General features: G+C 51.5%; 1 protein-coding gene and 1 long non-coding RNA gene across 2 annotated transcripts in view; one reads left to right on the plus strand and one right to left on the minus strand.

The window, feature by feature from the left end:
* Nucleotides 1-308: 308 nt before the first annotated feature.
* The window catches only part of LOC145532184 (uncharacterized), a 50,840-nt gene continuing 37,181 nt past the window's right edge, over nucleotides 309-13,967 (plus strand). Inside the window, exon 1 of the long non-coding RNA XR_014073074.1 lies at nucleotides 309-451. This is a non-coding gene — a long non-coding RNA (uncharacterized LOC145532184). The remainder of the gene's footprint in view (nucleotides 452-13,967) is intronic.
* The window catches only part of DNAJC1 (DnaJ heat shock protein family (Hsp40) member C1), a 188,364-nt gene continuing 185,032 nt past the window's right edge, over nucleotides 10,636-13,967 (minus strand). The window contains exons 11-12 of the mRNA XM_081556715.1: nucleotides 12,826-13,253; nucleotides 10,636-10,843 (exon numbers count right to left, since the gene is read on the minus strand). Coding sequence (XP_081412841.1) covers nucleotides 10,775-10,843; nucleotides 12,826-13,253 — 497 coding nt within the window. The 3' untranslated portion in view covers nucleotides 10,636-10,774. The remainder of the gene's footprint in view (nucleotides 10,844-12,825; nucleotides 13,254-13,967) is intronic.

Raw genomic sequence — 13,967 nt, forward strand, 5'->3', positions numbered from 1 at the left:
CGTCAGTTATTAGTTTACTTTGGTGATGTCATGTTTATGTGAATTTTTGTGACTAAATTGCCTTCTCTTCCAGATTTTACAGGTTTGTTTTGGGAGAGACAGCTTTTCATCAGTCAGCTCTGTTGAGGTTTCTGGATATGTCTGCTGGTAATGCTTGTGGGCAGGTGGGGCCTGCTATTATTAGGGTCTGTTTTGGGGCAAGGCCCTGCGTTCTCTTCACGCTCTCTGGGCAGGTGGGCCGAGAGCCTCTCGCAGCAGCGGGCGGGGCGCGAATGACGGTCCGCCAGCTTCCCGGCATCCTCTCTGGTGGGTGGGGCTGAGTGAGCTTGAACCTGAGCTGCGGAAACGCACTCCAGGGCCGGCGGCGGGCTCCGGGCCGGCTTCACTGGTGAGATTCTTCCGCCGCAGGCAAGCGGAGCCGCCGGGAGCGACTGCTGCCTGGATTCTGCAGGTAGGAGTTCAGTGGGCTGAGGCTGGTTGTTAGCCCCCGTGCCGTCTCCACCACAGCGGACCAGCTGTCGAGGCCTTCAGATTCCCCTGCTCCTGAGGAGGTGGAGCTGGGGTAGAGGTTCTCGTGAAGCAGCTCATGGTGCCCGGGTGGGGCCTGGATGTCCACCTGGGGACTCTCGGAGGCTCAGGGGCCTCCTGGGTGGTGGTGTGCTGGCCCTGAGGCAGGGGCCGCACTTCATTACTCTTACTAGTTAAGGGCAGTGGGGTGGACGGAGCTTCAGCCTCAACCCCTTCCCGCCAGGTCTAGGGTTTTTTAGGGGCGTCTTGTTGTGAGGACAGTGAGGTCAGAAGCCCTGTGTCACCTGCTTGGTGACATCCGTCTTGTTTGGAGAAGATGGAGCTCCTGACGCCCTTGGTGCCTCGTGTCAGTTGGTTCCACGAGCCTCTGGGTGCTTCGTGCTTTTGTGTCGGTGCGGTTGCATCTTGGGGTTGTTGAGACTCGGGACTAGACTCCGCGCAGCGTGAAGAGCAAACCACCCTGCGGCCTGCTGGTTAGGTGAGACAGAGCGCCCCTCAAACCGTCCGGTGCAGAGAGGAGGGAATGACCACAGTGGAGAAGACAGGGAAAGAAGTCACATCAGTAAAGCTGTATTCGTACTTGGTAAAGAATGAGTTCTTTTCTTTACTCAGTTAGCTTTAACCAGAGGCATTTAAGTTAAAGAGAAACTCATGGTTGCGGGCTCTCAGTGAGCATCAGAATCACCTGTGGTCCTTGCGGATGGTCAGCCTTTATCCCAGACTTACTGAACCACAGTATACTGATCTATGTAGAGTATACTGGTCTGTGTAACTGGGTCCTGGTCGTTAAGTGTTGAATGAACAAGGAAAACTGGTTTAGGCTTTTCACTTTATTAAGGAGCACATTTTAGGTTTCTGATACACAACTGGAAAATAATTATCAGATTCTGGAAAGTCTTGTCTCTCCCACGACTGAGGACAGGAGCTCATTGGCAGCTTCCTCGGTTTTCACTCTGAGTCATTGACTCCAAACAAAACAATACTGGCCACACACCTTTCTTGTATAAGAAATGAAATATGTATATATATTTCATTTATATACTTACACTTTCGTTTATATACTTATATATACATGTAGTCACTTTTCTTGGCTGTTTGTTTGTCTTGGTGTGATTCTCCATGCTTTAGCCACTTTTCTAACTTACCTGAGGTTCTGGGTATCCTAATTCCACCCCCGCCAATGGCATGCACCTGGGTTGCTGCTCCCTGCTTCCCTGTTGTTGAGTTTCATTCTGAGAAGTTTCTAAGCACCTGCTGCTCATTGCCCACCACAGATCCTTGGGAAAGGGTGCTCTGCATGGACACAGGGTTCTGTGGGCTGGTTCCCATCGAGACTTCTGTGCAGGTGTGCTTGCTCATGGGGTCACGAGCAGGCACTGGGCATGAGTGCCCAGAAAACAAGTCTCCATGCTGTTTGCTTAAGCTCTCCATCAGCCAATCAGAAGACGAGATAACCACTGACTCAGGGTGCTCCCCACGCCAGACTGCAGAGCCCTTGGCATTGTAGGCAGAATGCCACAATGGCCTAACAACGAAATGGAACTCTGCTTTTAAAAGTAGGGGATGGACTTGTGTTTCGAATGTGAAAACTCTTCAATGAGACAAATACTATTAACCTTAAATTTACTCAGTGAAAATGAAATATACATTGATGACGCCAAGTTTTGCTATACATTAGGCTTTTCCAAATGAAATAGTTGTGAACTTTTGCAAACATTGGTAAGCCATTAGATTTTTCAAGTAATTTTACCTTGTTAGGAATGCATGCCAACTGTTACTCCACTTACAGTCCCATCCCTCACCTTATATTGGCATCAAAGGAAATGTCTCTTTCTTACTGATCACTGAATGTTGACAATCCTGTAAGTTCAATAAAGACTTCTGTGATCTGTGAGCTGTCTTTGGTCACAGTTCAGGCTTGGCAAGTTTGTGCTTGGAGGCAGAGCCTCGGTGGTACCGGGACAGCCTTGCAGCTGTGGCCACTCTCTGGCCCCACGCCCCTGGCTGCTTTGGGCCTGGCGCCCCGTGTGGACCCAGAACTGGAGAAGAGACAAGGTGCCAATGTTCCCCAGCGTGTACATCCACCTCCAGGTGCTGGTAAGTAACACTGTTAGGTGTTGGGGTTAATACATTTTTTAAGTGACAAGTTATCATGACCGCTTTTCATGCAAGACTTGGCTCTGCATTAATTCCCAGGCAGCAGCTGGGACATCTCCCACTCGGCCTTCCCCAGTGGGTGCTGGCGAGGACTTGGCCCCCTGACCCCGAGACCCCTGAGTTAAGGGCCTTGGAATTTGTCACTCTTTTGAATTTACCAGCCCGATGGCACCAAAAAACTGTGGTGATGTTACCGACCAGGGTTCTTGGCCTCCTTAATCATTAGAAATTGATCAGAGGCCAGACAGGAAATACAGGTGAGGCTTTACTGGGGCCCCTCTGTAGCTGGGGGGGTGGGGGAAGGACAAACAGCAGGTTCCCTTCTCAGGTTTCCCTCACTGAGAGGGGGTGAGCTTGTTTCTTACATGTGAGAGTAGGGGTATGTCCAGGGGTCAGGCTGGCAGGGTGGTTTTGGTGGTTTGCCGACCCCTTAAACAGTGGTGTGTGCAGGGGGCGTGAGTAATACTCTTCTTTTGCTTCAGGCGCCCTGTTTTTGTTTCTGGTTCTTCAAAAGTGGCAGTTGGGTTTTTTGGTCTCTTTGTATCTTTGGGGTCCAGAATTTGTCCTAACTGCACATGCACACACTCATTTTTAGTCCCGTACAGTTTCTTTATATTTTGTTGCTGGAGGAGAGGTGTGTCCAGGTAGAAACATTGCAGCAAAGCGTCCCAGGCCTGTCTCCGTGGGTCTGGAAACTGTTTTGAAGGTTCCGATGAAATCAGGTGGAGGGTGGGGAAGAAAGGCATGTTCGGGTCCCTCAGGGGGTGACCCCTGAGTAGAATGGGCAAGAAACAGCAGGCTGTTTGCACCAGGTAGAGGCTTTTAGGGGCAAGGAATGAACAGACTCCATCGCCGGTTCCAGACAATGAAGATGCCTTGTCTTGCTTCTCAGTTCTATTGGAGGACTTCTAACCTCTGATTTCCAGAGAGGGGACCCAGAGGGGCAGAGAGGACGGTGCTCGAGGACTCAGGGCACAGAAAGGCTGGTTCCCGTCGGGCCAGTGCAGACTGTGTGGGTGACAGCCACGAGGAGGAAGCACTGGAGGCAGGCCTTTGGGGACCGCGAGATTCAAAAGGCAGGTGGGAGATGAAGCCCCTGTGCAGGATCTGAGGAGGAGCCTGGAAGGCTCCCTGTTTTCTTGAATTTACACCCACTTCATTCTGTAAAAACTTGAAGCTGCAGAATATTGAACGTTGACACCGCTGGTCATCAGGACTAAAGATCAAACTTGAAATCAGCCCCCTGGTGAAAACGCCTCCTGGATCCAGTGGTTAGCAAAGGTGTGTGGTGACGTGACCAGAAGAAGTTTGGGTGGCGTGAGGGGCAGGGGTCAGGTGACAGGACGACTCACACGGCCAGGCAGTGGAGGCTCGAGATGTAAGAAGGCACCTCGTGGTTGGTGGCCGTGAATACATTCTGGCTATGCTGGTCCTCACCTCACGGTTGGCGGCCGTGAATACATTCTGGCTGTGCTGGTCCTTCTGAAGTTTAAAGGAAGACATTCACTTTTTTGCTGATGGAGTTAATTTGGTTTCCCTCAAATTGTGATTGATGCATCTGCTGTTTCTCACTTGGCTCACTGAACAAGCAGACGGATTAATTAGGAGATTTTACATTTTTGGCACCGCCACTGCTCTGCCGCAGTGATCTTGCTGGTTCTCCCAAAGCAAGTACGGACAGGTGTTTCCGCAGCTGAACGTGTGTGTGTTGGTCTGTGAAAAACTAAGGTGCACAGGGTCTTTGCAAACTCTTGGTAGGGTGTGGCCGCCCGTGAAGGTGGAGTGCGGCTTGGCCCTGGGTGCTCCAGGAGCTCCAGGGACAACCTGATGCGCCTCCGGCTGCTCTACCCTCCCGGCCTCTCTGGGCCATCTCCCCCATCCCCCTAGTTCTCCTCCTTTCCTGGTTCTGGGGGAAGCCTCACAGCTGCCCAGGCTGGCAAAGGGCTGGTCCCCGTCATGGGCCTTGCTGGTGTTCCAAGAACTGGCCTCTTCCAGCTGCGGATCAGGTGGCCTTGTTCACCACAGTGTGAACCTTTGACACTTTAATTGCAGGCATCAGTGCTCGGTCTTGGGTTTTATTGGGGACCGAGAGCAGCTCCACGGCCCTCAGCATCGCAGTGGGCAGGCCCGTGACCTCGTAAACACTGGCCCTCCCACCTGCAGCGCTCTCAGCTTTGTGCTTCTCGAGTTCTTGGAAGTTCGTTCTTCTGATTTATGACCCATGTTTAACTCCTCCCTCAGAACGGTCCTCCATCTCTGCACCTCTGGTCTGGTTTGTTGTCAGTGTCCAAGCTGAGACCAGGAGGGAGATGCTGGGCGGCCCTTTCTCGCGCCAGGCTCTGCTCCTGGAGGAACCAGCCCTGTCAGCCCTCTCTCCCCCACCCTTGCTGCTCAGCCCACTGCAGACAGCGGATTTCTCTGCTGCCAGGCACTGGTGCTGAGCGGGGAGCGGGGGATAGTGGTTTGGAGCTGACTGGTCCCAGAATTAAAGCATGTTTGGGTTCATTGGCACAATGAGATCCTGTCCCACCCCAGGCTAGAACCCTCCTCTCTCCTGTACGGAAAGACAGCCTCAGGCAAGAGTCCACATCCAGTGCTTCGACTCCAATGTTAACATAATAGCATAGATCTCAGTTTAGCCAAAGAGGAGGATTCCATCGGGTTTCCTATGCCAAGCCTTTTAAAACAGAAGACCAGCTGGGGTCAGGTGTCTAGAGGCATCTATCTGTCACTGCAAGAACATCTTCCTTTGTAACACAGATTGGAATCAAGATAATTTGGGATAAACAATTTGATATTTTACCTTAATTTCTACAAAACATTTCTTTTTGAGTAACAAAACATGATGGAGATTGTTCGTTTTCCTTTGTAACTTAGGACAGGCGAAATAAAAAGGTGACTCCCTCAGACATGGAAAATAAGCTTCTGGTTACCAAAAAGGGAAGGGCATGGGGAGGGATAAATTAGGAGTTTGAGATTCAAATGACTGTATATAAAATTAACAAGCTCCTACTGCGTAGCGCAGAGAACTATAGTCAATATCCTGCAGTAAACCATAATGGAAAAGAATGTGAAAAGGCTTATCAGTTCAGTTCAGTCACTCAGTCGTGTCCAACTCTTTGCAACCCCATGAACCGCAGCACGCCAGGCCTCCCTGTCCATCACTAACTCCCTAAGTCCACCCAAACCCATGTCCATTGAGTCGGTGATGCCATCCAGCCATCTCATCCTCTGTCGTCCCCTTCTCCTCCTGCCCTCAATCTTTCCCAGCATCAGGGTCTTTTCAAATGAGTCAGCTCGTCACATCAGGTGGCCAAAGTATTGGAGTTTCAGCTTCAACATCAGTCCTTCCAATGAACATCCAGGACTGATCTCCTTTAGGATGGACTGGTTGGATCTCCTTGCAGTCCAACGGACTCTCAAGAGTCTTCTCCAACACCATAGTTCAAAAGCATCAATTCTTCGGCGCTCGGCTTACTTTATAGTCCAACTCTTACATACATACATGACCACTGGAAAAACCATAGCCTTGACTAGACGGACCTTTGTTGGCAAAGTAATGTCTCTGTTTTTTAATATGCTATCTAGGTTATATATATAACCTATATAGGTTATATATGGGTTTTATATATATATATATATATATAACCTATATAGGTGTATATATATGTGTATATATATATACATATATATATGTGTATATATAACCTATATAGGTTATATATATATATGTATATATAACCTATTATAACTGAATCAGTTTGCTGTACCACTAGAAAGTAACACAAGATTGTAAATTAGCTATACTTCATTTAAAAAGATAACCCTCTCATTGACACTCCAGTCTTTGTCTATTTCATCCTGTAAAAGTAGGATTTCTTTTTAAACTGTACTAATCAAAGATGGGCTTAATCGAGTTAAACTCCTGAAGTAATCCAAGGGACACTGAGCTTCTGGCTTCTGACAGGTGGTGACAGCAAGAGATGAGCAGTCAACTTTCCCTGCAGAAGAATTTGGTGTCTTTTCATTTCTGGAGTGGGAGGACACGGGGGGCATGAGGAGGGGAGCTGGGCTGGAGGGTCCCTGCAGAGCCTGGGGCGGGGGTGTCAGAGTGGCCGGCACCCAGTTGGGGGAGGAGCTGCCTGCTCACCCCACTTCCGGCCCGGGGACTGGCCTGGGTGCTCTTTGGACACGGCTCTTTGAAACACTGGTAGCTTCCCCCTGGGGATCTGATTGCTAAAGTGGTTTCCCTTTTTCTGTTCTACACGAAGCCATTCTTTTTTTCCCCAGACCAGAGGAAAATAATCGCAGCCGCTCAGTTTTACAGCGTGTTAATTTAGCTCCCTGGTGAATAAAGTCGAAGGCTGAAGGCCAAGCAGTTTACTCAAACAGGAGGCTGGGACTCCTGCCAAGACAGTGGGGTGGCTTCCAGGCCGCGCTGTGATCCGAGCTACAGGTGGAGGCACAGGCGGCCGGCGGGGAGGAGGGGCCCGAGGCAAGCAGCTGAAGGGGCCGGTGGGGGCACCGGGGAGGTGAGGGGGGCGCGCGGGAGCAAAGGGAGCCTGCCTGGCGGCAGGAGACCCCATCTGGATGGTTCCCACGCAGGCGGCCGTGTCCTGGGGGCGCCAGGGCTCATTTGCCCTCTGTCCTCCAGCTTTCTCAGCCCAAACCGCGCGAAACAAATGCAGAAGCCGCGTGGTCAAGAGGTGGGGGTGAGGCAGGACCTCTCGGACCTCAGACAGGTGACCGTGTGAGGGGTGCTCTGAACTGGGTCCAGGGAGGCAGGTATAAACCGGGGCTGTCCCTGGCCCCTTGGGACACGCAGTTACCCATGAGTATAGAACGTTACAATTTAAACTGTGCCCTTTAAGATTTAGGGAAAAATTTAACTGCTGAAGCAAACAACTGCAGCTCCGCTATAGGTGTGTAAGTGGGGCTGAAGTGGTTCCTATTTTAAAGGGGTTCCTTCTCCACTTTCAAAGGGGTGGGTGGACTTGGTGTGGGGGTGGGGCTGGCACATATCAAGAGGCAAGAGGCATTTTTAAGGCGTCCAGAACATTGACCAGGGATGCTGCTTATTTTTCTAAAACTGAGAAGGAAACTCAGGGGAAGACTTGGCCTATGGGCCAAGTATTCCAGTCAAGACAGAGCTCGTCTTGTGGGGCCGGGATGTTTGCCAGGCACTCGTGGGTCAATCAAGGAGACAAGAGAGTGAGACTTCTAGGTGGTTTCCACGGCAAGTGTCACAGAAAAACTGGTCATCCGCCTGGAGTCTCAGTGAGGAAGCATCATCAGGCACAGCCAGGAAAGCAGCCAGCCCTGCCGGTCCCTGTGCCAGGTGACAGCACTTGGCCTCAGAGCAGCGCTGGCTCTGGTGGGAACCTGCTCCAACAGTAGGGGCTTCATAAGCACACACAGGATAATGTGAGACGGGACTTGAAAACCGGTGCTCTCACTGGTGTAAGGAACAGAACCATAAGCCCTTGCCCCGGTGGAGAAAGTAAATGAAAATCACTCTAGGAGAAAAGGCTCAGGCTTCTGGGAGGATGGAGGCAAGGCCCTGAAGCCTGAGGGGCTGGGGGTGCAGCTAGGGGTGTGCCAGGGCCAGGCCAGTGCTTTGCAAGCACTGCACAGAGCAGACACCTGCCACTGTTCCCTCTGCCAGGACCTGCGTGGGGTGGAGCTCCCAGGTAAAGTCCTGGACCTCTTTTGTCAGAGGCCAAGTCTGCAGGTTCTTCTTGTACCACATGGGCCCTCCATGGTTATCATTTGAGTAAACACACTAGCAGAGGCTAGAGTTAACCTTTCTGGGTGAGAAACCCTTCAGGGGCACCTAGTGAAAGATGTGGACCACACATCCAAAAGGAAAAGGTTGTGCATACCATGTGGTAGGGTCCCCAGACCCCCAAGAATCCACACGGGGCCTGAGATTCCCACCCGTGAGGGGCCAAGTGAGCATGGGATGGGCTGGTGGCCCATCAGTCCTGTCACCCCTGTCAGCAGCCACTGAAAATGATGGCAACAGGAAGTCCCGGTGGTCAGATAGAAAAGGAACGTTTATTGTTTTCAACAAGCCAGACTGTCATCATACAACCTGTGTTGCAGCCATTAGTCTCTATTTTTCCAGACAAGGAGTTGAGACAAAGAGGTAAAACAAGGCACTGATGTCACACAGCTCGGCCTTGGAGGTGTGAGTAGACAGAGGTCACAAGGTGGGGCTTTGAGGGGGGTGGGTTTGGGGAGGGCTTCCTTGGGAGTCAGGAAGGGTAGGGGGGCCAGGCCTGGTCCCCACATGACCTGTCAGGGACCTCCTTTGGAAGCACCCATGGGTCTCCTGTGTCCTGCTACGCTCATGAACCCTCCCCACCAGGCCCTCTGGTCCTACCTCAACAAAACCAGCTGCTCTGTGTCCCCTGAATAGGGGCAGCTATGCAGAAAGGGCCCCTTTCTGGTTTTAGAGGGGCTGGTGGCAGGGGCAGTCATCAGGACAAACCATGCTGGAGACACCTCCTTAATGAGTGTGCAGAAGATGATGTTGGTAGGCAAATTAGGACCTTTTATCTTAAACTGTACCTCTTAAGGCATCGCTAGACCCATATGGGGGTCTCCCAACACTGGAAGCCCAGAAATCTTGTAATGTGATTTGGGGATGCATGTTAACAGAGACCCAGTTCAAAGCACCGTAAGTGAAAAGGGTGATCTTGATACAGAATGCCACAGCTGGACAGGCAAGCTGTGTGAAAGACAGGCTGATGCCGGACCAGAGACAGAATGGACCCAGGGCCTGGCAAGCCACTAGAACCATGCCTTCATGATTCCCTCTGTGAATCAGCTTTTTTCACTGAGACACCCCATATGAACAGGGAGCAGGGCTTGTCCCTCAGTGAATGTACAGTCACAACCTCACAGCCCCACTGGCTCCAGGAGAAAGTCCTGGGGCAGAAACTGTTGGCCCTGGTGCCACTGTGACAGGCTCCTGACCTGCAGGGAAGCCTCCCCCCCCCCCGCCCCGCCCCATATAAGACTCAAGGGCTGCTGCCCGAGGACTCAGTTCGTGGAAACAACGACCTGGAGCTGTTTCTCCACTGCTCTTCTTGATGCCTCCAGTGGTCCGGTCCCTCACAGCACCAGAGGCGGGCTGACCTGGGGCCACGTGTGTCCTGCTCAGGCTAGAGGGTTACAGAGCCAGTGCCACCCGAGCCTGCTCTGGGAACCTTATTTCAATGCCTGAGAAAAACGATGTCTTTATGGATATTTTATCTGTTACCTCCCTGAAATGTGTCCTGGTGATTTTAATGGTTTTCAAGTGTAGGCAGTTTGTACTTTACCAAACTATTTCCAAGTCCTGAGCAAATGACATATTTAAAAAGGAGTGCAGCACAGCTGATGGTGACGGTTCGATCAAAATTAACAGCACAAAATAGTGACTTTTAACCTGGATATTGAAAAGTGGACCCAAAGTCATCAGATCCTAAAAACCTTGCCTGTGTGTTCTCTGGAAATTCTATAGTTGGGGATGTATTTCTGCAAACCACAGAGTTTATTACCTATGTCCGTGTGCATCTAGACTTATTTTTTTTTAGATACATATAACTTATCCATGTATTATATAATTACATATATTAATCTACATATTAATACATAGAGTTAAGATAACCCCACACTACTACTAGCTAGCTCAATACACCAACCAGGTTTTATCTTCCCAAAATACCATCCTGCTACTCATCAACAGGTGTGATCTTTGGTTGAAGAAAACATGATGTTTTAATTCTTATACATTAGTTCACTCATGTTCCTTCATACATTTGCCTGACTGTTAGAAAAGCACTATTTTGTTTGTCCTCAGGAAATTAAGCTTTGCAGTGATGAGAGAGAAAATAATCTATAAAATACCCAAATCTGTTTTTTCTCTGTTAACACAGTATGTTTAAACAATGTAGCACAATGTTTATTTTAAATTTTTAATTTTTTTTTCACTAAGGCACATGACGTATAGAAATACTGAGGTACAAAATGCAAATTTCTGCATAAGATTTTTAAAATAATCCTTTTGGAAAATGGAGGTAAACATTATCTTCCAGAGGATTCAGCTTCTAGCTTGTTTTTTCTTTTGAACCAGTTCAACCAGCAGCTTGTATCTAGCGATACAGTCTTCCTGGAGAGAAAGAAAGAGGTGGTGGGGTGACAGTTACAATCAGCATGCCCTGTGTGGGGTTAGCCCACCATACCCAGTGCTGACCAAGGGCTGTCCTGTCGGCCTGGACCTCCCGGGGAGCATGCCCTGCTCTCCTCGGGCGCATCCCAGCACCATCGGGTCTTCCAGCCCTTCAGGCTGCAGCTGAAGACCCAGCTGCCTATCGCTGCCACTCCTTGGGGTGAGGACCCTGATGAAGCATGGCGCGGCCTCACTGCTCCCTGTTTCACAGGGTACTTTCCAGAACCATCTCTGTTTCTGTTCAGAAACACCCCGGAGGCACCGTAACCTTCACTGACTTAAGGTCACATGGGAGACCAGGTCACTGGTTTGTGGTCTGCTGCAGACGACTTTATCAGCTGCCTGGGACAAAGAATGAGTGTTCACTCTTTTCCTGGGGTTTTGGCTTTAGTAGTGTTACGAGAGAAACATCTAACAAGTGCCTCTTCTGCATCCCCAAGGACCACCTGCCTAAAATATCAGCCTTTTCCTAACTATTCTGCCTCTGGCAGAGCCGAGTGTGAGATGTGGTGCTCAGTGGCCCAGTGCTCCACTGGAGGACGTGGGGGCTCTGGGCTCTGAGCAGCAGGCCTGCCGGGGACACGGCTCCTCTCTCAGGCCCCAGTCACCTAGTGGCTTGCGGGCCACTTCCAGGGAGTCACCCAGGGGCAGCAAGCCAGCAGGGGTGGCTGAACCTCCCCTGGACCTGGTTCTGATGTCAGGCTTAAAGGGAACCCTTGCAGGACATTCCTCCCTGAAACAGGAAAGTTTCCAAACTCCAAGGCAGTGACTTTGAGCATCCCACCCCCAGGAATCCATGGTTGCAGCTCCTTCATTTTGGAGAAGGCAGTGGCAACCCACTCCAGTACTCTTGCCTGGAAAATCTCATGGATGGAGGAGCCTGGTAGGCTACAGTCCATGGGTCTGTACATGAGTCGCACAGAGTCGGACACGACTGAAGCGACTTAGCAGCAGCAGCAGCAGCTCCTTCATTTTAAGCCACTGTCAATTCATCCCACCTGTAAATGCCTGTGTACCCACAAATGCTAGAGGAATTCAGGGAAAATCATTTCTTCTGGCAAATCAGTTGGAGGGGCTAGGAAGGAGCTGTGTTTCTCAAACATATCAACTGCTAATGGTTTATTTTTCTCCTCGGGAATTCTCAACTTCATCAGTTTAAAGGAGATAAACTAGACCTATACACATGGGGACATCCATGGCCACAAGCTAGATTTTCCAACACTGAATTTCAATTAAAAAAAAATGTAAATGAACATCAGTGTGCCCACAGGCTACTGAGTGGTGGGCACAGAAGGCAACAGAGATTGGGTCTTTTGATTTCTCAGTGTTCCTGGTGTCTCAGACAAAGGGTGTGGGTACGAAGAAAGAAGCCCAGGAGACCATGTGTCAGGTAGGGCCAGAGTTGAGAAGATCACATGGGAGGCTCCGCACTGGCCGGGGTCGGGTGGAGCCTGCCTCTCCACAGGGGCCACCCTCCCCGTCTCTGAGCTGGTGTCTGGGAACCCTCTGCGGACGTGTTTAAGGAGCTGTAAACTGGGTGGACAGCACTGCAGAGACAAGCTGGATCCTGGGCCTGGTGTCCACCTGTCAGTCCTTCTCCCGGCCCAGCCCCCACTGGCAGAATGAAGGCTCCAGAATGTTGGCAGCATTGTCACGGGGAAGTTTATGTTCTGTGCATGGGGTTTTTGATGAGAAATAACTGGTCGGTGTAATGATGACACTTAGACTCGACCTCATTTACGCTCAGTGGAGTGCACAGATTCACACACTGTCAGAGGAAGCCTACTGGAAGGCAGCTGGCAGGGGAAGGACGGGTTGGATAGAGGATAGGAGGAGGCGTGAGATGAGGGACGGTCGGCTGGGGCCACAAGCCACTTCCTGTGTCTGGAGCCCCCAGAAGCCTGCCTTCCGGCGTCACCCACCTTGCTCTTGGACGGGACACACTTCGCTATCTTGTCCCAGCGGTCAGAGGATCCCCTCGGGTACTGCTGTAACGCTAGTTCCAGAAGCTTCTGTTGGCTCTGAGTCCAGGGCTCCTCTGCAGCTCGCGCTCGCTCTCGCTGCTGGCTCTCCTCGTCACTGGACTCGTGCTGCTCTGACAGGTCGAAGTCCTTCTGCCTCTTTCCCCGGACCCGCTCCTCCGGCTCGAGGGGCCGGGCCGGCCTCCGCCTCCGTGGCCGGCTCTCCTCCGCTGCCTCTGCCCCCGGCTCGGCCGCCTCCTCCTCCTCCTCCTCCGTGGCCGACTGGCCCTCTTCCCGCTGGGTGATGATGCTGTCCGGCAAGGCTGCGGTGGTCCTGGCGGGCCTGGGGTTCTGAGCTGTGGATCTGAGTTCCGAGAGCCTGACCATCCCTGTGTGGAGGGACACACGGAGGAGAGGCAAGGTCGGTTCAGGGAACAAGAGCCACGGCGGTGTGGCCACCGCAGCAGACAGTGGGTGGGGCATTTTGCATGTATTTTACTGAACGTTCCCAGTATTCTAGAAAGATAGCCATCACTACCCCAGTTGTACAGGGAAGGGGCGTCAGCTTCAGCAGCAGCAGAGCGGGGATCTGAACTCGCTTCTGTTTGATGCCGGCCCGTGGTCCTTCCACCACTCTGCGAATCAGGGGCCTCCAGAGTCCGGCTGTGATCAGAGGATGTGCAGGGAGTAACCGCCTACTTTCTAGGTTAGGAAGGATATTCTTCAAGACCCAGGGTTGCTGCTAACTCCACGAGTATCAGCAGACTGAATGTGTCAGACCCTCTGCTGGGCTCACTGTCTGCCCGGGGCCCTGGGCCTGTGCCAACCTGCTTCCCGCACCACTGCTTCCCACAGGCTTCACCTCAGAGACCCTCTAAATGTTCAACCACACCTTTCCTGCCCTCCTCACATACTCCTGACACCTCCGACTCTCTAGAAAGACCTGTCCACGCCCCACCCAACTCCCTGCTGCCTTTTCAAGAGCATGTTTCTGGAGACCCTCTTGGAGAGGAGCATCTTCCACTGAATGCTCTTTGCCAGGCCCTGCCTTCACTCCAGACCAACAGCTGTCCTGGTGGGAAAGCAATTGGGAATGCCCTCCC

This window comes from Giraffa tippelskirchi, chromosome 13 (genome assembly GCF_054371585.1).
Source record: "Giraffa tippelskirchi isolate mGirTip1 chromosome 13, T2T-mGirTip1v1.2.pri, whole genome shotgun sequence".
In the NCBI taxonomy this organism is placed as follows: Eukaryota; Metazoa; Chordata; class Mammalia; order Artiodactyla; family Giraffidae; genus Giraffa; species Giraffa tippelskirchi.